Source organism: Vanacampus margaritifer, chromosome 11, assembly GCF_051991255.1.
Source record: "Vanacampus margaritifer isolate UIUO_Vmar chromosome 11, RoL_Vmar_1.0, whole genome shotgun sequence".
Classification (NCBI taxonomy): domain Eukaryota; kingdom Metazoa; phylum Chordata; class Actinopteri; order Syngnathiformes; family Syngnathidae; genus Vanacampus; species Vanacampus margaritifer.
The window spans coordinates 10,109,170-10,134,172 of NC_135442.1; the positions used below are offsets into that span (position 1 = coordinate 10,109,170).

Sequence of the window (25,003 nt, forward strand, 5' to 3'; positions counted from 1 at the left end):
AATGACATACAAAGCAAGTGTGCCATACCGACATGGAAAAGAACACTTAATACAATATATTCTATTGAGGGTGCAAGTGCTTTATTTCCCTTGTGGTCTTTTTTTCTTCCTTCCAGCATGTCGCATCCCCACATGTTCTTCTTCCCCACCCCCCCCTTTTCGCCCAGGAAAACAACCTTAACTGAGAAAAGCACGCTTAAGTATGCACACATTTGCATGACCGGCTAATTTGTTGAGCGATAATCATCTTAATATCCAGCTCGGTGGGACCTTGGAACTCATCACGCCACACTCCCCGAGGTCATCCGTCTGCGTATTAACGAGGTTCCGATATGTGTTTTAATTACATTTCTAGTCAGGTGCCCCGAGGTTTCAACTAAATATAGCAGCTTGTAATGAATAATATTGTAGGATAGATATGTTGGCCTACTGGATAGCACATCTGCCTCACAGTTTGTAGGTTTGCCATTCGGATCTCGGCTCCGCTGCCTTCTTGTGTGGAATTTCATTGATGACTCTAAAATCACTGTCCACTGGGTTTTCGGTTGTGTCATTGATTATAGACCAATATCAGCTGTCCCTACTAGCCACTAGCCAGCCACAGCTAGTAAGGGGCCCAATGCATGAGAATTCCCAAGATGTCCTTGCTGTGTCTAAAGTAGTGCCATTGTTTGGTCATCCATAATGGCCAATGCCAGATTCGAGACCCCATTTGGCTCAGAGCCTAAGGTTGGAACAATTTAAAAGAGGCCAGATACGTTATTCGAGGTCATACAATTCTGTGTTTCATCTTTGGGTGGAAATGCATTTTTAAGTATGGAACATAAAAATGCCTTGGCTTTGAATGCACGCAAAATAAAAATCAAGCAAAGAAAGGCTGTCATTTCATTATGTGCGAGTTACTTTGGGATGTTCCTATCAACAGTGGGCTTTACTGTCTCCTCTTCATCTTATACTTCATAGTGTGTCATTGAAAGAGGCAGTACAAAGGCCCATTGTCTTGCTGTAATGCACTGACTGCTATTACATTGTGCGCCACATGAGGCCACTCCAGCCCACATCAAGACATGCCCTCCTTTACACAAGAAATATGAATTACACGGCGGCTCTGTCTAAATATGTGAATGAATACTTAAGGTCAATTATATTTATACAAATATCACGAATAATATTAAAAACGGATTTTTAAAATGGATCCTTAACGGTAACATGTGAAATGAGGTTAAACAGTACTGTAACGTCGCCTTGTAATGAACGACAATAGTCCCAACATCCGGGTCTCGTGAGGAGCTCCATACATAAAAGGATTATGCCTATTTGCCTGGGTGCGCTCCATAACGGACAGCGCGCCTCCCGTTTTTTTTTGCCCCGCCTCCGCGCGCTCCAATTGTGCCATTACGTCGCCGCTGCCGCTGCTGTGTCGCTCGGATGAGCAGCTGCAGTGAGACCGAGCGAGGCTGACGACAACGAGCGAGCGCACGAACGAAGTCAGAAACGCAACATTTTGGGGCTCAATCGACAAAGTGATTCACTTTTTATATCACTGGTTTATTGATATTTATAGTGGGTTTTTATTTTATTTTCATGCGTTACACGTACTCAGCCTGAAATGACTGATCCTGGCCGCGTTTAGCCAATGCTTACTGCGGGGGCTCCTGTTTTGTGGATTATCATCCGTGGCTGCCGAGGCAGTGGTGGCATGGTCGCGGCCGGAGGAGGCCCCTCTCTGCCGGATGGATGTGCATGAGGCAGCGGCGGACTGCGACCACTCGTGAAGACCGACCGTCCGTTGTAATGATGCCCAGGTCTCGTCGGCATCCGCGGGCGAACTCCTTTTGAATGTTCGGGCTTCGTCGCCCAACCCACAAAGAGCATTTCCTCACACGGCGAACATTTAATTCCTTGAAAACTGGACGCCCCCGGAGCAGTTTATGACGGTAAGACAAAAAAAGAGATAGTTTTTAAAAACTATTAAAAAAAAAAACCTCTTTACAGACAGCTGACGTTAGCTAGCTTAGCCGGCTAGCTCGGCGCTGTCACTTTGCTTCAAGTTGCTCCACGCCGCTAAATAATTCTCATAAATATGACGTGAACGCTTCCTTGAATTGACAAATGTACCGTCAAAATGTTTTTCATGAGTGGTATGTCTTAAATGTATAATGCGTGCTAATAGTCCATCACCAATGTGTAGCTCCCTTGTTTGCTAACGCTGCTCTGTCCATTCAATACATCGCACTTACTTCTCATAGCCACCAAACACCCTAAAATGATCAATTATCCGCATTGTTGCATCGCATTTAGTGCCATTTATTAAGCATTTTATGCTTCAGCCTTCCTTATGTCGACATAAATACCCCCTTTCGTTAATAGGTCATTCATTGTAGCGTTACAAGTGTACAATAAGCCCCTTTAATGACAGCTCGGCTGGTGGTGAATAGAGCCAGTTGTATGTCTTTAAATATGGCGCACATAGAATTGAAGAACAACGCGAATTAACAATTAACGAGAGAGCTTCATGCTTATTTATGCTCGTTTCTGATGGAAGACCGTGACAATGAAGCGATGCATTTCCATCCCCATTCGTTTGGAGTCATAATGGTTTTCATTTCATCCTATTGTGTTTATATGTGGCTTGCCTATCATTAATTGCACAGAACAGTTGCAGATCATCAAACACTGGTGCGGTGTTCAGCAATGCCAGTGGAGCCTGCATGCGATTGAGGCGTCCTCCTTTTCTCTCTCTCTCTCTCTCTCTCTCTCTCTCTTCTCTCTCTCTCTCTCTCTCTCTCTCTCTCTCTCTCTCTCTCTCTCTCTCTCTCGCTCTCTCTGTCGATGACGTAATCCTCCAGCATCCGTGCCACATCTTTTGGGTCGCAGTCGGCCCGCCTGCTGCAGCTGATACCATATTCATATCATATCTACTCCTGCCCGTTTGTGTGCATACAAAGCCCTCGCTTTTTTTTTATTGCATTTACACAACCTTCAGTTTTTGGTCAGGATTCATCCTTCAGTGGAGGGCTGCTAGATTATTGAGCAGCCATATCTGGGATGTGTTTTGCTTCAAAGCATCCACTGTGTGATTGGGCATCAGTATAAAAGGTATCTCTCTCCACTCCCAGCCCCCCATGCTGCTAAACACTTGATGATGAAACACATGCGATACTGTGTAGACTAGAGCTCGGGTTCCTAGCTTTTTAGCTCCATGGGTTGGTTTCATGTTACATACAAACAAATGCGTAAATATGCTGCATATAGTTATTGTAATTAGTCGGAGCTCTGCACCCTTCTCCGACTCACCATAATTTGTGAGCGCAAAGTGTGAGATTTTGCCAATGGCTTGCATTTGTGTGAGTGACGGCAAAAGAGAATAATAATACAGTAACAGCGTAAACAAGTTTTCTTTAGAAGGTTAGGTGCGTCATCAAACATGCATGCTTTTATAACAGCTCATACAGTATCACCCCCCTGGGTTCACAAATTTTGCCGAAACCCAGTTTACCCTGTTAATCTTAAGTATTCTCTTTTGCTGTTCACTTTTGAAACGCAGGCAATGGGCGACAGATTTTTCAGGATTTTTCTGTAAAACCATCTTGGGGTCAGTTTAAAAAAAAAAAAAAAATCTCAAAACCAAACTACATGTTCCAAAGCAGTTTTGATGGTTTCTTTGCCTCGTGATGATATTGTCTACGGTCTCATGATTCTCATCATTTGTCTTGTTCTCTTTTTCAAAGAAGCTCTCCAAGCTTGTTTACTCATTCTTGCCAGCTCGTGGGCTTACCTTTTTTTCCTCCTCTACTGCGTGACCAAGATGAGTGTGATGACCGAGGCACAAGCAGATAGATGTAGCTGATTCTCAAAATAAAGCTGCTCTAAGACTGATCAATATTTTTATTGTTCAGTCTCTTTGTGCGGCATAGTACCAAATGACCACTCCAACCGATTCACTATTTCTTTATTTTTCTGTAGAATATAACCAATAACATTCGTTCTTTGAAAAACTCACTTATTCTCTCCTATCCTTGTATTTTTGTGCTCTTTCTGTATTGCTGCAAGTTGCCGCCCAAAAATGTTATCAGACGATTAGCTAGCGTTAGCCACCATCTGATAGCTAGCTGCCTTGATAGCGAATAACAGCGTGATGGAAGATTCCAGTAGAAGTTTGACAGGCAGACGAGGGTCCTTGTGGTGTTGATGCCATAGAAGGCAAGGTGGTAAACTCTACAAGATGATTCAGAGAAAGGTCTGGATCATTATAGGCAGTTTTGGAGGTAAAAAAATGATTAGTAGGTAAATGAAAGCTGCTCAGCACAAGCTACAGCGAGTGGCCAACTAAAGATAAAGCATCGTTTGTGCATGCATGTATGGAAGCGAAAAAAAAAAAAAAATCTAATACGGAAGTAGTAATTGGTATTTTCTAAGGTTGCGAAGCAGTGTCACGCCAGCGTTTTCTCACTTCCACTTCCTCTCACTTCCATTTAAAAAAAAAATCTCATCTTCTGTGAGCCATCTATTTTTTTTAAGGATAGTTAGTGGAAGATGAGTTTGAATCCCCATTAACATGTGTTTGGATCATTATTTAGGGTTCAAACTGTTATTAAAGGCAATTCTAAACATTTTTAGAGACATCCATTATTGACCAATTTTCCCAGTTTGTGTCTGGGTACGGCTTGGCGATATGTGAGAATAGTGTATCATGATAGAAGTATTTCATATCAGTCTATCGATAACTACCTAATTTAATTTTCATTTATTTATTTATTTGCTTACTTTTCAAAAGAAGAACCAGAGGAAAAAAGGCAGAATTTAGTTAATTTTATTTTAACATATTTGGAAAGATGTCGTGTTTTGCGTTTTCTATCGAACATTTTATTGAGCACATTTTGTATTGATATTGATCCCATGTCTATCGCAATACATATTGATATTGAATTCTTTCCCAGCCATACAACATATTTATTTTGGCACAAATTTTAACTTAAGCCCTAAAGTGACATCAACTTCCCAAAGGAAGGGTGTTTGTACAGAGGCATAATGTGTCTGCAGTGCAGCATATCTACGAAAGTAGTGGTATTAATAAAAATGGGCTTTTTTTTTGGTTTGTTTCTTTGCGATTTTGAAACATTTGATGTATACACTTCAGTGTTATTCATAACCTTTATTCACACACAGCTATAGAATTGAGAAACATTCAATGTTCATGAATGGATGTTGCGTCCTGCTGCACTGGAACTCCCTCGGTGTCGCGTCGGTTATCTAACCCAATTTTAAAGCAACTGGCCCACTGTCATACGTGTCAGATGATTCATGTGAGATTACATACCTGCATACTCAAAAATCCTGCTGCCTCACATGTTTAGTCTGACCCAGATGCTTCAGATTAGATTTCCTGTGGCGATGACCCATCTTTTATTGTGACCGCATACATGACCTTGTCAAGGGAAAGCTACATGTAGACATGTATGTTTAGTAAGATCTGGTAAGAAATTGATAGGTTTTTAAATAGAGGGAGGAAAATTAAAAACAATGTTTTAGTTTTTTTTATAAATCCAAGACATTGACTTGATAACCTTATTCATATTAACTCATTCACTGCCATTGACGGCTATAAACGTCAAAAATTCATTTGGACTATTTATATTAGTTTACCCCCCCACCCCCCACCCACACACACACACTTTTGTTAACAAGAGTATGAAAACCTAGGAAAACAATCTTCATTGTACATTTAGAACAGATATAAAATTTGTGATTAATTGTGAGTTAACTAGTGAAGTCATGCGATTAATTACAATTCAAATTTGTAATCACCTGACAAGATGATTATTAAAAATTAGGGGTGTCAGGCAAATTTTTTTTTTTATTATCGTAATTAATCGCATGACTTCAATAGTTAACTCACGGTCAACCACAAATTTTATATCTGTTCTAAATGGCCAATAAAAAAAATTCTAGGTTTTTGTACTCTTGTTAACAAAAGTAGAAAAAAATGTTAAACTAATAGAAAAATGTAAATTATTTTTTGAGGTTTATAATTGTCAATGGCAGTAAATGAGTTAACTGATTAACTGTTCTTTCCGGGATTTGTTTGTTTTGATTCATATGTCTATTCTGCTTGGTTTTGTCATCTGCTAACTTCCAGTGTTTTGTATCTATTGAACTCTTGGTAATAAATGATTAGGATTTGAATAATTCACTTTTGGCAGCACTTTAACGTCAGTGTTTGGATAACAAACATTGGCCCTTTCTTAAAGTTTCAAGTAAGAGCTTAGACATGATCTACTTCTTAGTTAGTTATTTGTTTAACATGCACAACTGGACTAATTTCAAATAGAGTCGAGTTTAGAACCCTTCATTGATTTGAGTGGGCCCAGGCTTCCTTTGACCGTTGCCGTCCGCTGGTGACAGCCTTGTCAAAGAGCAGCCTGTTCATGTTTAACCAAGTGGACCAGCTGCCTGTCCATCCAACTGGAACCCCCTGGAAAGCTCGCAGTCCAGTTTGGAGTTGTTTGCAGAGCTATCGATAGACTTATTTTGTCAGATTTACTCTTAAGTGGCGGAAACACCAAGGGACCTTTTGGCAAGTTACTTGAGCTTCGGTTTCAGATTGATTCTTGAACGTTGACTATCTTGTAACTGTAATGACAAGAAATGTGGGCCTAATGTAGCAAAACATGGGTAGAGGACTTGGATTACTCTTGTCTTGAGTCAATGTCCTTTCAGGCTGGCCCACTAGCGCTGCTCAGAATTAAACCAGACTAACAGCCATCGCTAACTGTTCAGCCAGATGCCTCAGAGAGTCAGTTGGTCTGTGCTGAGTCTTTTTCTGTTGGTCTGTTGATGAGGCCACGCAGTTAAAATAGCATTGAAACTGACACAACACGAAAACTGGCCCGTCACTTGAATGTTGCTTTGATTTACAACATTTGTTTGGATAAAATGTGCATGCATATACTGTATAGCTAGACATACTAGTGGTACATAGATTGCGTCACTTGCAGTGAGGTTGACCATATTCTGTTGGATAGATTAGAAAGGCAGTAAATTGTAAGACTTCACAGAGTTTATAGTTGCTTAGGATCTTTTACAGAGAACTTGATATGAATGCCATTTTCCAGAGATTATATTAGGGCCGTAAACTGCTTCGTACCAGAATCTCTATAAAATTGTTACTACCGTGTATAATCTTAGGAAGTGTTCTTAAATTTCATATGCAACATTTTGGACTTACTATATGTATAGTTGACATTGCCGTCAAAAACACAGAGGAGCTCTGTCAATTGGTCTGCTGGTGACTGAGAAAGGTGCTTGAAGAAAAGAAATGATGACACACTACGGAAGAGGTTATTGAACAAGTATGTGGGAACCATGTATTTCACTTTTTTTTTTAAACTTACTATTTCTCAACATCATACACCTCTTAGTCTGACATCGTGTCAGAAACAGATTGACTGATTGTCTGTGCTTGTCTACATTTGAATGTTTTCATATTTTGAATTGCACATACTGTATAAACTTGAATCGCTCTTTATGACAAACCAATATTTAGGAGTCGTTCACGTCCCTTTCATTTTATAATAATGTCTCGCAAAGTAAGTCAACATGCTTCCATATAGCTTCCAGTGCCATCAAAGCAAGCGTGTTCTTTCATTACTTTGACAGAAGCGTAGTAAATAGTGGTTTATGATGAAATTAGCCACCCAATATAGAACCGTGGACATTAATCAAACAATGTTCACTGGAAATCCCAAAATAGGACTTTTATAATCCAGGGTTGTTGGCATTTGGTTAATTAAAACTAGGGATGCACGATAATATCGGTTGCTGACAATTTGACGTCAAACGGATAAACCAGATAATAAAGAAATCCGCCGATAATAATAGACTTGGACCATCTGTTGTGGTTGTGGCTCAAGATGTGTTTCCCCAAAATGTTTACCCTCACAGTTTTTTTTTTTTTAATTTTTAAAACATGACTCTTTTGTTTTGGCAAACTCAAAATTAGTTACTGGTTGTCTTTGAAGCAGAGATATCAATAAAATTCAGCTTCATGGTGCGTTACAAATGTTTCGATGTATTTGTACTTATAGTAGGACTCAAAACAATATTTGTATTCAAGTTAATTTTGCAAACAATTATCGGCTTACTTATCGGTTATCGACATCGGCACATTCTAAATGATTGTTTTATCGGTATTGGTTGAAAATACGTTTATCGAGCATCCCTAATTAACACAAGAGTTGTTGTTGTTTTTTTACATCTTCGAGTTGTGCATAAAACCACAATTGCTGAAGAACACAGTGGATGTACAGTAATTAAAATGTAATTACAAGGCCAAAATCAGCATAAAATGGAGAAATTAGTTTTTAACCGGACAAAGCGGATTGCACACTTGTTAATAAATAAATAATAACCATTATGCGTCTGACCGACTAGTTTTGATGGTGTTTGTAATCCTTCACATTTGTACAGCTTTTGCACGATATCACGAATCTTCACGGTACGTATTGATATTGATTCATCGTCCAGCCCCAAGACACACCCGACTTCCTATATAGTGCCCTACTGAGAACATTTTGTAGGGGTGTCCGAATGTCTAGGGAGCGAAAATGTAGGCTACTCAAAATTACCCACAATGCACTCTGAAAAGTTGTAAACATCGATGGTCACTCAACCGGGTTGATGCAGACCACAGTGCATTGGGAATATGAAAAAAACATGACGTGAGCGACAGCGCAAGCGCGAGAATCAAAGTGATGCATTAAATATAAACACCGGAAATAATTAATTCATTTTAGTTGAAAATATGTACAGTTTTAAAACATTTTCATTCACAATAAATAGTCGAAGATTTATGCTCCGGTGCGTCGTGACAGGTACGGCGGTCACGTTCTATGCAACGAGGATAAAGTAGTGAGCTGGCTGTCCGAATCGCCAAACAGAATGATTGCACTACATATTAGGCCACTCTATAGCGTGGGGCTATGTAGTGAATGAGGGGTTAGGGGGATAAGGGTGGACATTTGGACACAGGCATTGTATTAAGCCGTGAAAAGACGTAACCTCCCGGTCACAAACAGATGACCTTTTCTGTATGTTTGGTGTCCAAAGTAAACTTGTCTGCCAATCATAAGGTGAAAATGGGGTATTGTCATTCGACGACAATGTCAATCCTTGCTTCCTGACACCTATTCAGGAAATATGTACCGATGTTATTTTAAGACAACCACGGGTGTATATACTGTAATGTCTCATAAGATTTTTTTCTTCTGGTGTGTAAAGCCCAACCCCCACATGTACACACCTCAGGTATGTAAGTACAGCTGGCTTCCAATTCTTTACTCAAGAGTTCTACTACAGTGCTAGTTTTGACTTGTCTTCTGCCAATTTTGCCCAGCAACAACTTTTAGCAAGAACACAGCAACACATGAACATTTATAAGCACATGCATCAAAGATTCACACTGAAACTCATTTTCTAAAAAAGTGTTGACATTTTTTCCAGCCCTAACTTTCCTAATGTACAAACTAAGCTTAGTGTGCCCCCCCCCCCCCCTTTAGAAGCAGCTGTTATACTTGTAGTCGGAATACCAAGAGAGGTCAAAGCTCACAGTTGCTTCCGCACTGCTGGTCAGAGCCAGGAAGGGTTTGCTTTGTCCCCCTTTGAGGTTCACATGTTATTACGGTGGCAGTTTGTGTTGAGATGGGTATTTATTGGACATGCAGTCAGACAGAATGAGGTTTTTAGAGAAACAAAGAGAAAAGAGAGAAAGGCACAACCACAAAAATAATAACAGCATAAACCTACGTAACTTTACATGTACAGAGTGACAACTGTAAATGTTAGGCCTGTTCAATATTTATGATCAAGTCACAGTGTTTGTTAGCCGTACTTTTTTAGTGTTGTCTGTCCAACTCTTTAGATTGACAGGCGATGAGTTTGTGCTTTACAAACCATAAATGAGCAGAATCAATTAAATGTGTACCCAGCTCAGTGGACTAGTGGTAGAGTGTCCCCCCCTGAGACTGGGAGGTTGGGGGTTCAATCCCTGACCGGTTCATACCCAAAACTGTAAAAATGGTACCCATTGCCACCCTGCTTGACACTCAGCGTTAAAGGGTTGGAATTGGGCGGGTTAGATCACCAAATGATTCCTGAGCGTGGCCCTTGCTACCGTTCACCGCTACCTCAGGGGATGGATCAAATGTGGAGAATGAATTTAGGTGGGAGTGACAATCAGTGGTACTTTAATCTTTTAACTTTACTTTTCTTGGCATTTGGACCCGCTTCCAATTTGCAGCTGCATCTTGGCTCCTAACCATTCTCTCGACACTGCTATTTCTGGAACATCTAGCACAGTAAAGCTATTCTTACTTGGCTCTATGTGTGGAAGGAAACAAACAATTCCGTATCTAATGTTAACACCGAAAAAAACAAAAAATTATAACAACATACATAACATTGGTTTGATTTCATGCTAGGATTCTGGCTTCGTATTTTGCGACTTTTGACATTGTTTGGTGGTCATGGCTAACATGATTAGTTCAGGTCAGATATAGAATTGTCTATGTACTCTACACATCAGATTATGCCAGTACTTCTCAATTAATTAATGTTGCACCCAACTAGGAAGAAGAAAAAAAATTCACGATCCCTCATTCTTTTCATCCCTATTAAATATTTTTCTATGGTGTCTCTTAAGGGTTTGTTCACTGCATAGCGTATCTCTAGCTCTGTGCTGTGTGAATGCATGCTCAGGGGAAAAAAAGCCCAACACATTAGAGTTTATATTCGCTGTGCACTCTCTGACAATGAAGAGTGAACACTGCAATGCCACCTACTGTAGTGGATGTGCAATTACACTTTTGCCCCCCTTTCCTCGTCGGACACTGGGCATGAAAACAGGTGTTAATAATATTCAGAGAGGTTTTTCCAACCCTTTTTGTTAATTTTCCCCATATTCAATCATGGAAATTTAGTCAAATGCCCATCGCTGCTATTCCGGGTTATTTATTAGCAACGTTACAACAACAAAAAAAGTAACTCCTGCATTCTTGTCTAGTATGACACTGAAACACAAAACATGAAGAAAATCAGAAGATTAGATTGAAAAGTCCAAGTTAAAGAAACGGTGTATAATTAACAAAATACTCAGTTAATGCACTACTTGAATGACTAACTTTTTCTGCTTTAGTGAAAATCCACTGCTCTTAGAATTTTGGACACTTTTCATGGTTCTTTAAACGATGACAAATACTAAAACATGTGCGTGTGTGTGTGCACATGAAAATTTGGACAGTGCCTGCAGCTAAGACTGTTTCTGGCTCATATTCCTTCAGTCCATTGATCTGTTTGGTATACTGTGTGTCGGACACCTTGTGTTTGGAGCCACTCACAGTGGGAAATAAAATGCATTGGTGTGATTCAGGTTGTATTTGTGTATGTATAAGATGTGTGTGTGTGTGTGTGTGTGCGCGAAAGAGAACAAGACGAGTAGGGGAAACAGGCAACCTCACTGTGGGGCAGGCTATCAGGACGTGAGGCAGCAGGGAGGGATAATAACAGAAGCTGTTACATTCTTGTGGTTTCTCTGATTTCAGCGTGAGGCGGGGGGGCTTTGGCTGACTCACAGTAGTTCTGCCTGCTCTCTGTCCGCCTCAGTGCCAGCAGAAAGCCGCTAAGAAAGAGGACAATGCATAACAGCTCTTGGACACTTTTATGTGACGGCCCGGGACACATCATCGGGCCCGGGTTGTCTTTGCATATTTTAGCGCTACTTAAACATTAGCCTAGCACCTGATTAACAGTGGCTAACCGACTTATATTTATGCTTTATAGTTTTGTAGGTCATGTTTGGTCCTCAGGCTGATTAAGGGACATTCTCAGATGCTGCTGTTGGAGAATGTTCTTTATCAGAATGTTTTAGTACAGTTGCACTTTGTTGTTGTTTTCTTTCGCTTCATTGATATTAAATGGAATGGAAATCTTCTGGGAAGAAGATTCCCTTATATGTCAAATGGTATACTTCAAATTATTATCTTGTTTGACATGAGCAAATCTAAAAGATGAAGGATTACCTCCACATCTCGTTGGGGAAAATAATCCTAGGAAACAGCTTTTTTTTGTGTAAAGTCAGATTAATTTAAAACAATCATATCCTCTCAATATATAACCCTTTTCCTGTGTACGTGCATGAGTCTAAAACTTGGAATGCAGATTTCTGTAAATTACTGAATTAAATAATAACTTCTGTAATGTCACCTGGACATCTAACTCAAACCACAAGTATTTATTTAGTATCTTAGATGCCATTTATTTTTAATTCAAAAGCATGACCATGAATATCAACACGATAATACACATAAAAATGACAGAATTTGACACTGTTTTTGTGACCAGTTTTTACTCTGGCCAGTCAGACTATTTCGATTCAACGTTGGGTAAGCTCCCCAAATGCCACGCAGTATTTGGTGTCAAAGCTGTGCCAGCACTGATAAAATAAAGGCTGTTCCTCTGAGTCAGGACTTTGGCCCGGTTGAATGATGCCAGCAGAAATAAAGCTTTTCTAAGAAAGCCCAGTGCTGGGAGATTTGTATCAGCTGTTTAACACATTAAGCTGTGCATGCACCTTGTAATGGGCATGCTGCAAATTGTGGCCAAGAATCAGGATTACTCCAGACACAAATTTCCTTCTGTTAAAGGACAGGGAAAAAAAGCTTTTTCTGCATTTTTTTTTTTAAACCAGTGGCTACTGGCTAGCGTGCTTTTCAGGTTAATCCCACGCTTTCCTGTTTTGGCCCTGTTTACCCATCAAAATGTATTCCACCCACATGCATTGCTTCATCTTCGACTCTTTGTACAACCAGTGGTACAAAGACTTGCCCTCAAACCCCTCCTACACAACCTTTCTTAATCCTAAACCAAAATGTTTACTGTTTTTTTGTTTTTAATCACCACTGTCATGGCTTTAGTGGTCTCACAGACAGCCAGTCAGATCTTCTAAGATCTTGCAACAATCCAATAACTGAAGGTTTGCAATACGTTATTGCGAAGCATTCCCTCCTCTTGTGATAAAACAAAGGTTTAATACTTATTACAGTGGAACCTCGGAGTTTGAACGTCTCGGAACTCGTACAATTCGGACTTCAACCCAAAAATTTGAGTAAAAAAGCCTCGGAGTTTGAACACCCAAACAAAGCGAGCTAAGACGAACATACCTTGAAAACGGGTAGCCGAGTGAAGCCGAGCAATGCCGAATGCTCTCGTTGCGGTAGTTGAGACGATGCACTGCTCATTTCCAGTCAGATCGTAAATACACCCGGAGGTGCTCGTTACTCCCGAGTGCATTTGGATTTTTCCACGACAATTTTCTTCGCCATGGGCCCAAAGAAAGACAACAGTGCTACGAACCACAGTAGAATTAGGAAGGAGATTATCGCGCAGTTGTAACTACCGTGACTACTTCTGTAAATACTGGCACGAGGACCCCCCTTAGCTGTTCAACAACGTGCCTGTTGTTAAACAACGCACGCAAAGACCGCTTAGTAGTCTAACAATATGCCCCATATAATACACAAACTCATCACTGAACTAAAGCTAGCATTAACATAGCATTTATCATCACTGATGCTATCACACCACAACAAAAAAGCTAAGGTATTTTTTATTGTTTAAATACTGTACAGGGTATAAATGTAAAAAAACATAAATAGAAATTAAAAAAGGAATTTTCTGTTTTTGGAGCTTGGGAACGGATTCATTGCATTTACATTCTTTCCTATGGGAAAAAATGTTTCGGAGGTTGAACAATTCAGACTTTGAACACTTCGCAGGAACGAATTATGTTCAAACTCTGAGGTACCACTGTATATTCTTTAGCAAATAGCGACCCTGCAGTTTTGTTACAGAAATTTGTGTTAGTTTTACAATTTGCAACTGTCTGCATTAGGCAATAAAGGTATATCTGAATGTTGGAGATGAGCGAGTGTCTGAATGGGATCGATGTGGAGAGTAAGTGAGCGAGCTTGTGTTAAGAGGCATACACAGCGAATTGACAACTGAAAAAATTCTCAAAGATGTCATTGATTAATCTGAAATTGTTCTATCCCAAGCAATGGTGTGTTCATCCCTGCCTTTGTATGTTTCAGCATTAGCATTAAGCTAGCTGATTAACATTAAGCTAGCTGATTTACAGGTAAATGTGGTTGTATAAAAAGACACATGTAATTCTCTTAGTTTAATGTTTAGTTTGACAGTGAACACCCACTGGGTGTGGCAATAAACAGGTTTAATTATCTTTTTTGGAGGAATTGTTCACTATCTGCCAAATATCTGCTTGTGTGTTGAGTTGTCTGCCAAAATACAGAGCTTGTTTGATTGTGAAAAAGTGAGTAGGAAAGAGGGGGAAAAAAAATAAGAAGAATATGCTGCTTTAAAGCCTCACTTTCTCTGTGTTATATGTTTTACATACTGTGTCTTAGTGTGCTGACCTAGTACACTATATATATTTGAAAGGAGTATTCTTGTTAAAAAACATTGAAAGAAATGGTTTAATCTAACCACATTATTTTCTTTTTTGTCGTGCAACTCTATGTTGGCTGACTTTTAAGCAACAGCCAATAAAGTGTATACAGTATATCAGACCAAACACAGCAACGACCTTTGCAGTATCTAGGGGCAACTTTACAAATGGCAAAACTTGCACAACCAACCCATATAATATTAAGCTTGGCGAAAGTCGTGAGGTACAGCATCAGACGTGTTCTAGTCTGTGAATCCAGGTCGGCTGACGCATGCTTTTCATTCATGTAGTTACAGAAGGTCATTCCATACAGGGCCTCGTTCTACCTTGTTGTTTGTGTAGCTGTGTCATGCATTTAAAACACAAAGCGGAAGCCCTAACATATCTTGTCTGCCTGCTGCCTGGCTTATCTTATTTTCAATGTATGCCCCAAATGTGATCATGTACACAACTATTTTAAGCGGGGTACACACGCACACAAATATTTTTAGGACCTTAACCGAAGAAGTTAGGCAAACTGTTGGATTATCCAGTAACTGCATTGCAGTGGCAGCTGTGTATGACAAAACAAGAAAAGTTTATTTGGGAGAATCAAGAGTGGACTGACAATCACATAAATGTCATTTTAATGTTCATAAAACTAAACATTTGTCCTCAAAGGTGAAATGCAGGCCTGGCTACGAAATTGTCTGGCATTGCAATAATAATTAAAAAAAAAAAAGCCACAGTTGGTCATGTGGATGTGTTTAGTGGGCTACACGTGGATTGGCCATCACAGTTTGGAATCAACCTCAACAGAGAATTAAGGCAACAGCAAAAAAAAGAAGAAGATGTTTTTATTGACACTGTGATAAACTAATTGAAATAGTAGCACTCTTAACTGTAGTATGATGTTAAGGGTGGGGGAATTAATCAACTCAATACATGCATCGTGTTGCAATGGTAAATCATTCAATCATTTAAAGCTGTTTGTTGCCATTTAGTTAAAGTTAATCTGTGAATAGCTTGACAGTCACTGAACCCTACAACATGGCTCATTTCACGTGTCTAGATTCAGTGGTTTGAATTGTTGCAGTTTACCAAACTATACCGAACGCCACCTCAACGTTTAGCGAGTTTAAGGGCCAGCTACCGTGATGTGTTTGATCCATTTTGTTCAAAGCGTCGTGACTTAGTGCAGTGTACTCGGAAACTCTGCTTCCCCTTCCTGAGGAAATTATAAAAAGTATTATTGTTGGCTTCTGAGCTCCTCAGAGAAGTTATAGTCTTCCCACTAACCCTTCTAAGTTGGACTGCTTGGCAGTTTCTTTTGGTGTGCATGCCGGCGGCTTGTGTTATTGTCTATGTGGAAGTTTACAAGTTAAATGTGACTTTCTGGCGGATACAGACAAACCCACAGTGTTGTGCCCACACTGGCTGGGAAATCAGGAGAGGGAATTTTTCACTCCCCTTTAGCGACCCTGTTTGGGTTGTTTCACATATATTGTTTTATAATTATTTATAAAACATATTGTATTATATAACAGCTTCAAGGACAATTTTTTTTTCTCCATTTATTTTGTTCATAATTGTGAAAACTCATCAGCCGTGTAAGATCCCACACTAGGATAAGTGCAGTTGACCACCTGTTTGTATGTGGCCTAGTTTCATTTCAATTGTTCCAGAAACAATACAATTCATGGCTCATCTCTTGAATAAATTAGGATGTAAAAAACAAAAAAGAAGTATAGTTCAAGTGAAGTTCAACAATTGAAGAGACTATTTTTGTTGTGTAATTTCTTTTGAAGACTTTATTTCTTTAGCAACTGGGTAGAATAGTTGACTGGGTGATTGACTGTTTTGAGTGACAGCATTTTGCAATGTTTAGATATTTTACAGTGCATGTAGCTTGAACTATTCGGATACGGCTGTTTGGTGTTTGTGTGCATGGTGATATGTGACAGTATGGGTGTTTTATGCATGTATTTATATGAGTGTGTTCCCGCAGACAGGAATGGTTGCGGGACTGTCTGTGTTTACAATAAGCTGAGAGAGCGCCGGAGGAGTCCAGCAGAGAACAAGATTGTTGGGTCTTGGGACACACAAACAGGAACACACACACACACACACACACACACACACACGCACACACACAGTTTGTAAGCATTGCTGCCTGCAGGAAGCAATAATGTTAGCGTGCGTCCGGACTACCAGATCCTTCTCTCTGGTGAGTGTGGCTGTCCTGTCCAGCTCAGCAGGGAAAAGAGAAGACTACAGTGAAGTGCAAAATTATAAAATAGTTTGAGACAACATTTGTGAATTGGTCGATGTTACAGCAGAATAAGTAGATTGATGGAATAGGACTTCGGATACGTCCAAATCTGACTGAGCAAAGAACAAAGCTGTAAAGCCGTAACTATCTTGCAATGAATGGGTCTTTCTTTCTACGCCCATTATTATGGCAAATATGACAAATGATGAACACATTTCTCTGTATGGTCATCAATCTGCCTCGGATACCTATTTTCGAGGGATTCATTTGGGCAAATTCACTTATGTTTGTTGCCCAAAGTATGAGCCTTGATTTCACCCAAAAAGGGACATTAATCCAAAAGCTATGAATTTCTGTCAATGTCAGACATGGGTGCTTTAGACTTTTTCGCGCGTTGACTTAATTTCATGTTGGTCCTTAAAATTCTAGTTTGGGAATTAGTTTTTTTCCCCCTAGTTTTCCAGGAGGCACTCTTTACTAAACAGTATTTAGTGACTTTTGGGAGGAGCATGCCGGAAACCCCTAAAATACACACGTTTTCACCAGGTTGCAAATATTTGTGAGATTTAGATACACTGTAGATAGAATTATTTGTTAGAGGAATAATATCCATCCATCCATTTTCTTGGCCGCTTTTTCCTCACAAGGGTCGCAGGGGTGCTGGAGCCTATCCCAGCTGGCTTCGGGCAGTAGGCAGGGTACACCCTGAACTGGTTGCCAGCCAATCGCAGGGCACACAGAGACGAATAACCACACTCACAATCACACCTATGGACAATTTGAAGTGTTCGATTAACCTGCCATGCATGTCTTTGGAATGTGGGAGGAAACCGGAGTACCCGGTGAAAACCCACGCAAGCACGGGGAGAACATGCAAACTCAACCCAGGTAGGCCGAAGCCCGGACTCGATCTCACGTCCTCTGCACTGGGAGGCGGACGTGCTAACCAGTCAACCACCGTGCTGCCCTAGAGGAATAATAATAAACAGCAATTTCTTCCCCCATAGGAAAATTAAAATAGTAATAATCCCTTCCTGATTCAAACGGTTAAAACCGTAGATTCTTTAACTGTACATGAACGGTTTAACTTAAAAAAAATAAAGCGATTTAAGAGTCATATTTTTTCAGAATGTTGTGTGATGGCTAAGGGTTATTTAAATGGAGCTCTGCCACTGTATTGAGCTAGTTCATTTTATACAGCATACAGATTTATCATTGGAAAAGCAGTGTAATTAGATCCACACATTCTTCAGTGAATATGTGATGCATTTGTCTTAAGCTGGATGGCACAAAACTGTTCGGACAAGAAGAGAGCAGTGGAAGGCGAGCCAGCCTGTGGGGATAGTCTGTGTGTCAGGCCTCATCATTTATGTATCCCACTGTGAGCCAGTGATAGTAGAGTGTCCGCTCGTCCCTTCCTTCAGCATTCAGCATTGCTTCAATCTCTGCCTTCTCCTCGTCTTGCTTTTTGGTGCTTTCGTATGTTGACCAGGAAAGCTTTGTCTTTGTGTACACAGCAATCTGAAAGTATTGATCACTCATAAAAGAATGGTGTTCCATGTAATTGCTGTCACATTGGTACAGCATGTAAATATGGATTTGGATTTTTCTTGCTATGTATTTGACCTTTTAATTGTCTCTTGGTGTTATGCAAATCTAGGTAACTGTTTCCTATTCACCCGATCCGACCATTCAGTTTGTTTAGAGCTTGTCCTCATGGTTTTTGGGTGAGCTGGAGCCAAGCCCAGCCAATTGCAGGAGGGGTATTTCCCTTTACTGGAAACACAGCAGTGTCACATTTTGTATTAAAATTGTACTGTCATTGTAACTTAACGGTTCATAAAATAAAAATCTATGTTAAAAAAAATTAAAATACCGTAAACACATCTACCAAGTACAAATAGACTTTTTTTGGATTCACATGCTTCACGTATTACTTTTACAAGTGCCCCAAATTATTAGGATTTTTTTTTCTCAAGTTGAGCGCTGTCGCTTGATTGATTTCTTTGTGTTGCAAGCCAAAATTGTAGTTAGTTAGTTGAGCCATGTATTGAATCAGAATTATTGAATTGGACAAACAGTTGTAAAACGCCAATACAAAATGAAAGCACTTGCAAGGAGCATGGGGCATCGATTCAAAAAAGGCCAAACCCAACTCCTGATGTCACTCACTGACCACACCCCTTAAAGGCACATCAACAAAGAGATTTGGCAGCGTGTGTGTGTGTGTGAGACTTTTGGCTTAATTACACTTTATTAAACCAGTTTATTTGTTTACATGCTCTTTACATTTTTTCATATGTTTTTATATTTACAATACAGCTATACTTTATTTATTGAAATGTTACAAAAAACTATTTTTTATAGGAGGTGAAATTAGACATTGCATAAATACTTAAGATTATAGAGTAAAATGAGTTACAAGCTTGGTTAAGGAACAAATGAAACTCGTAAGTCAAAGTACAACTGTAACACCGCCATACAGTTATGCACTATGTTTTGTAAATGTAAATAGTTGAGCTTTTGCTACTCCTAGCACTAGATTCAGATTCATATAATAAAATCTTTCTGCAAGGATATTCACAACAAGCAGCTCACACGTGCAGAGTCCCATTCAACATGCTTACAAAACCCTAATGTGCTCGCAGAGCCCTTAGCACAAAAGCAAGTGGTGCCCAATGACAGGACCATGAATCTCAGGGGATATAATACAGTATGACTACAGCCATGATGGATCATGTAGGAAGAAAATAAATCCACCCCCCACCCCCAACAATACAACAATTCCCTTTTCAAATCCAACCCATAGGTGCAGTGTCCAACAGATATCATACAGTACAACATACTGTGCAATATTCATTATATGCACAGTTGTTTTGTTTATCTATGGCCTGTAAGGGTTTTTCAAACTAATTTTTATTGAACTTCAGCTTTTCTGAGAGTTGTGAGATATCCAGCCTTCAATTGCAGTCATGCAGTAAACTTTTCTCATCTGCTTAAAGATGTTCTGGAAATGTGGAAATTATTTGCATACAAGTGTTATGAGCAACGAGTACCTTCAAATTTGCCCGCGACATCTCTAAGGAAGCCTGTAGAGTGCAAAAGGGATGGGCCCTAAGATTCCGCTTGAAGAACACTTCTGGTGACTTATGGTGGCCAAAAGATCTATTAGCCCCTGAGATGACTACCCAATTCCTCATCATAGTCTACAACGATAGTTTCAAAAGCTGCATTGAAGCCAAGCAGAACCTAGTTTGAACATTTACCGGCGTCAGAGGCCATCAGAATGTTACTCAACATCAATAACATGCTGAAAAGAGTGTATTCTGTAGAATGTAATTGATGATAACGCGACGGAAATGTAATGTATGGTGACTAACTGGTTTGTTGCATTTTTTTTCCCAAGAGCTCTTGACACAAAGGAAATAGGCCAATAGTTGCTAAGAATAGAGGGGTCAAGATGAACTTTTTTTGTGTGGGAGAAGTCGTTGAACAACCGCTAGCTTGAAAGCAAATGTGACGTAAACAGAAGCTTCAGGCTAGTAAGTAATTGATAATCAAGAGCAAAAAAAGACAAAGGGATGGATGGATCAATAGACTTGAACTCTTTTTCTAAAAAAAATTTTTTACATGGTGCTCCTCACTTGCCAGATCATGAAACAGGAGGAATGACAGCATTTCAAATCTGTTTTGGTATTGTGTTTATGTGGCATTTTATTTCAAAGTAGCCCTTAGTAAAGTGTTATCGTACTCGGTCGCAGTGTATTTTCTACATTCCCTGAGAGGGAATCTGCTGCTTCTTTGGTTGACATTCTTTAGACATGAAGCATTCTTTGTGCTGCAAGTCTTTGCTTGTATAATCTTTCTATTTTGCCGTGATGGGGGATGGAAGGAACGTCATCATCATACTTTATATGGATTTGCTGCTTTATCGCAATGGCATTGTGCCATGTACAATACTTTTTGTTCACAGATCCGACATTGCCCTCGTGACACTGCGATTTGTATTCATTTGCTACGTTTTTGTTTCACTCATCACCAACTTCTCTTTCCTGTTGTGTGTGTGTGTGTTTTTTTATTTAACTTCACAGACCCTGGTAGGAGCGTGATGAGCGCGCGCTTCCGCTTGCCTGCTGGCAGATCCTACAATGTCCGGGCGACGGAGCTGGAGCGAGACAGGCACCACACACAGGTTGTGTGCAACGTACTGCTGCTGGACAACACCGTCCAAGCTTTTAAAGTCAGCGTAAGTACTTCAGTGGCACTTCACTTTCAGCTTTGAGATGCTTTTAGGTCCTACCTCCAAATAATAGTGCTTGAGTTCGTATAAGATATTTACAAAAAACAGGTTCACTCTAATGCTAATCTGCATTTTCCAGACCTGTTGTTTGTTTTGACTTGAGAAATTTACTGTGTATTATTATGCTGGTTGCCCTATTACATGCACCAAAATTCTGAATTGTGTGGTTGATTAAGAACGGTGATGGAGGAGAGTGACGATGCTGGGTTCAAATCTTTTTGCATGTCCGTTTGTGTTTTTCACATTTACAGGCAGTAGAGTCTTACATAAAATTAGATGTAAATTTGGTGGCGACTGATATTACAGCAGTCTATCACCAGATGCGAGAACAAATGTAATTCCCCCTTTGTTGTAATATACATGTCAAGAAAAACTACCTCATAAGAATAATCCCTGTTATGACTCACAAAACATGCACAATTCTTCTAACATCATTACTCAAGACGCATCACTTCCCGTTGTAGACATGGCGCTGTGTGTGTGCGCGTCTGAGTACAGAATGCACATCTGCATGCTCATTGTAAAGCAAATACGTCCTGACGAAGGGTGTAACTTTGAATTTGACAGTATAGAAGGATGTTCCCGTGCAAGTTGTTGATCCAGGTGGTGCTGGGGCACGTTGTCAAGAGCAAGCCTACGCCTTTGGCTGTTGAGCTCCTTCCTGTGTCTTCAAAGAGGAATAGCTTTAAGAAGGGAATTTAAATTTCCCCACAAAACGTTAGGTCCAATACCAAGCACAATGTACATTTCGTCATTCATTTGATTAAAGGACATGCACCTACCTCATCCCACAATCACAGAGTAGCTAAATAAAAATATATTAGTTCGTCCACTCAAGCTCTCTGCTTCCTGCTCACGATTCCCCGCAATCCCCCTTCCCTTCATGGAGCTGAATGAATGACTCGGTCTCTGTCAGTGTCATTGATCAGACCCCTGCAGCCGCAGTAACTTCCTGGAAAGACCAGCCATCCTGAGAGCCACAATACTTCTATTGATCCTAGCCTTGACCGGCCTTCATTCTTAATGGCGAGTGAAAATCCAGAGGCACTTGCTTATTGTCATGGAAACAGAAGCGTCAGTGGTGAAAGTGGGGGTGGGAACCTACACACGCACACACATGTGCACGTGCACACACGAACACACATGCACATACGTTGTATAGACGGAGTGGTCTGTCGGACCTTGCATGAAGACTTAACTGGTTCTTTTCACAGAGAAGCCATGCCACTACAGTATCTCCAGCAGGGATCAGCAATCTTTGTGAACCTTAGAGCTACTTCTTGGCTGCTGAGTAGTGCAAAGGGCTGCTAGTCTGATACACACTTGTGAAATAACAAATTTGCTCAATTTGCATTTCATCACGGTGTCGATTATTATGCTGTATGTTATTATTGAGGCTAGGGGGAAAAAAATTGGCTAACTCAGCTAAGTCAAGCACAATAATTGGTTGATGCAAAAATGTCTACCTTGAAACAAGGGGCAAGGCGATTTCCTGCGTATTTGATGGGATAATCGATAGGATAGTCAATTCTAAAAAGATTTGTTAGTGACGGCCCTAAATTGTTATTGCTGATTGACAATAATGTCTGTCTGACATTTTAGGTTAGCCTCCTAATATATACTACCAACGATTTTGTATAATAATGTATAATAATTCTAGATTTGAGATTTCCTAAAGTCCTTAAAATACTTATTGAGGATTAGGATTCGGATTTTAAAAAGGGAATCCAAAGAGAAGAAGGCCAGAACACTGATTTGTAGCCCAGGCCCTAGAACGATGAGGCAGATGTGCTCACCATTCATTCACCTTTCCACTAAACATTGCAGACACAATTTACATCAGTGCTACAATTAAAATAGGTTGACCTTGGGCTATTTCAGTTTCACAACAGGAACATGTGAAATCTTGAAATCTGAACTAATTTGAAGTAGAACAGTGATTGGATTGATTGTGTTTGATCCTAATGGTTCCACTGTACAGTACTGAATAAGTAGCTCAAATGCGACTATAAAGGAGGCATGCGGAGATTAATATTGCATATTCAAAAGTGAAATGAGGTCTTTCTCAATGAATGAATGAGTTGGTCGCTCATTTTTTGAAATTGCAAAAATACATTTTGTGGACCTTTGCAGTTTGTTGTTGAGATTTATCCATCATTACTTATCCTCACTAGTGTCCCAGGTGAGCTGGAGCCCATCCCAGTTGACTTTTAGGTGAAAGGTGGGTTACTCTATGGACAAACAGCAATTAACTAAACTTAAAGTAAGGACACTTTGTCATCTTCGATCACCCTAACATGCATGTTAGGTGGATATACCAGCTACGAGTCCACCGTTTGTTGATTAAGTCAAGTCATCTTTATTTATATAGCGCTTTCAACTTATGTTAAATTATTTAAAATCTACAGATTCAGTTTATTGTTTTATGGTGAAGGGAGGAAAAACAATAGAATGTTTCATGTGGAATTATACTGGCGTTGTAGTTATAGCCTGAACAAGCTATTTGAAGTAAGTAAGAGTATTTCACAGTAATTGTCACTAATTATCTTCAACAGACAATTGTCGTAATCACCTCATCTTGTGATGTCAATGGAAATTCCGGAACGGCTAATAAACAGATTTGGTGATTAGAGTTTTTGCCCGGCTCTTGTTGCCAAGAGCTGTGTATGTGCTTGTGTGTGTTGTGTGTGTTTTTGAGTCCTACACAAAGTAAAAGGAAGCATTAGGAGCACAGCATTCAGTTGTGATTATGAAGCGTGATATACAAAGTACTTGTATGCCAGTTAATTTTCCCGCAAGTTGTACTTCGGGTTGGTTCAGTGAAGACGAGCCCTTTAGTGTCACAATCTTTTATTCCCCCCTTGCAGTTCGGATGCTCTATGTCACCGCGTTCGTTGTCTGCGTCTCGTCTCCTCGCTCTCACGCACGGAGACACTATTTGTGTCAGTGATTGTGGTGGACTGATGAAGAGAACCACAAAGAGCGTTTGTCTCATTCAGCAGCGTCGTCAATCACTGCTTTTCTCGCCGCTGCTCACTTTTGTCTTTTTTTCTCTGTAACTCTCTGTCTTCATACTTTCTCTCAGTATATGTGCTTACACGCACACACTATCTCGCTTGGCCTTGTTGTTTGTCTTGTGTTACTCTTCCCGTAGTTTACGTTTGATGTCATGCTTAGTTCCAGCCCGTCGTCTCCACAGAACACGGAGTTTGCGCTCCAAGTCTGTTGTGAAAAAGAGCAGAAAGAATGCGTGGACATGCTCGCCCTTGTTCTTGCCTCAGTTTTTAACAATGCACGACTGTTCGCTCCCTTTGCACATTTTCCCTTCATGCTTTTAGAACCGCCACGCTTGTTCCAACACACATACGCGGCGTGGCGGAGGCTTCCCTGTGAACAAGAAATAAAAAGGAGCGCTGAGCGTTTGCACATCTGACTTGGGGAAGCTGCTTCAGACAATGTGGAAGCAGTAAGCATGCCTATGAATAGCCTTAAAAAAAAGGAAGGAGGCCTTTGTGGAAATGTGTTTGATGCAAATAGTGTGTCATCTTATATCAATATCTTTCAAACTGTAAGAGATTAAATAATCTATATAAAAAATGCATTGAAAGAAGCCAGTGTTATTCTTGGCAAATGGTAGTATGTTGAATGGTGTCTGTGTGAAGTCTGGCGAATAAAAAGGAGAATAATATAGAAAGTGAACAGCCGCTATTTTAAGAATATATAGTAAACCCCGTATTTTGCATTGTTTTTTCAATGTAACCCCCGGCAATAATGGTTGCCACACCTACATTTTTTATTTAGTTATTTAAAAAAAAAATCTAAATCCACAATTCCGGTATGTTTAAACCCACTCTAGTGTAGACACAGACGTAAATCGCCAGACATTCCATCGCTCTGGCGGTCAGCAAGCATAATATCGAAATGCATACTGTAA

General features: G+C 40.0%; 1 protein-coding gene across 1 annotated transcript in view; it reads left to right on the forward strand.

The window, feature by feature from the left end:
- The first annotated feature begins 1,414 nt into the window (after positions 1-1,414).
- The window catches only part of ptpn4a (protein tyrosine phosphatase non-receptor type 4a), a 52,553-nt gene continuing 28,964 nt past the window's right edge, over positions 1,415-25,003 (forward strand). The window contains exons 1-2 of the mRNA XM_077579833.1: positions 1,415-1,937; positions 20,861-21,015. Of these exons, the coding sequence (XP_077435959.1) occupies positions 20,878-21,015 (138 nt within the window). The 5' untranslated portion in view covers positions 1,415-1,937; positions 20,861-20,877. The remainder of the gene's footprint in view (positions 1,938-20,860; positions 21,016-25,003) is intronic.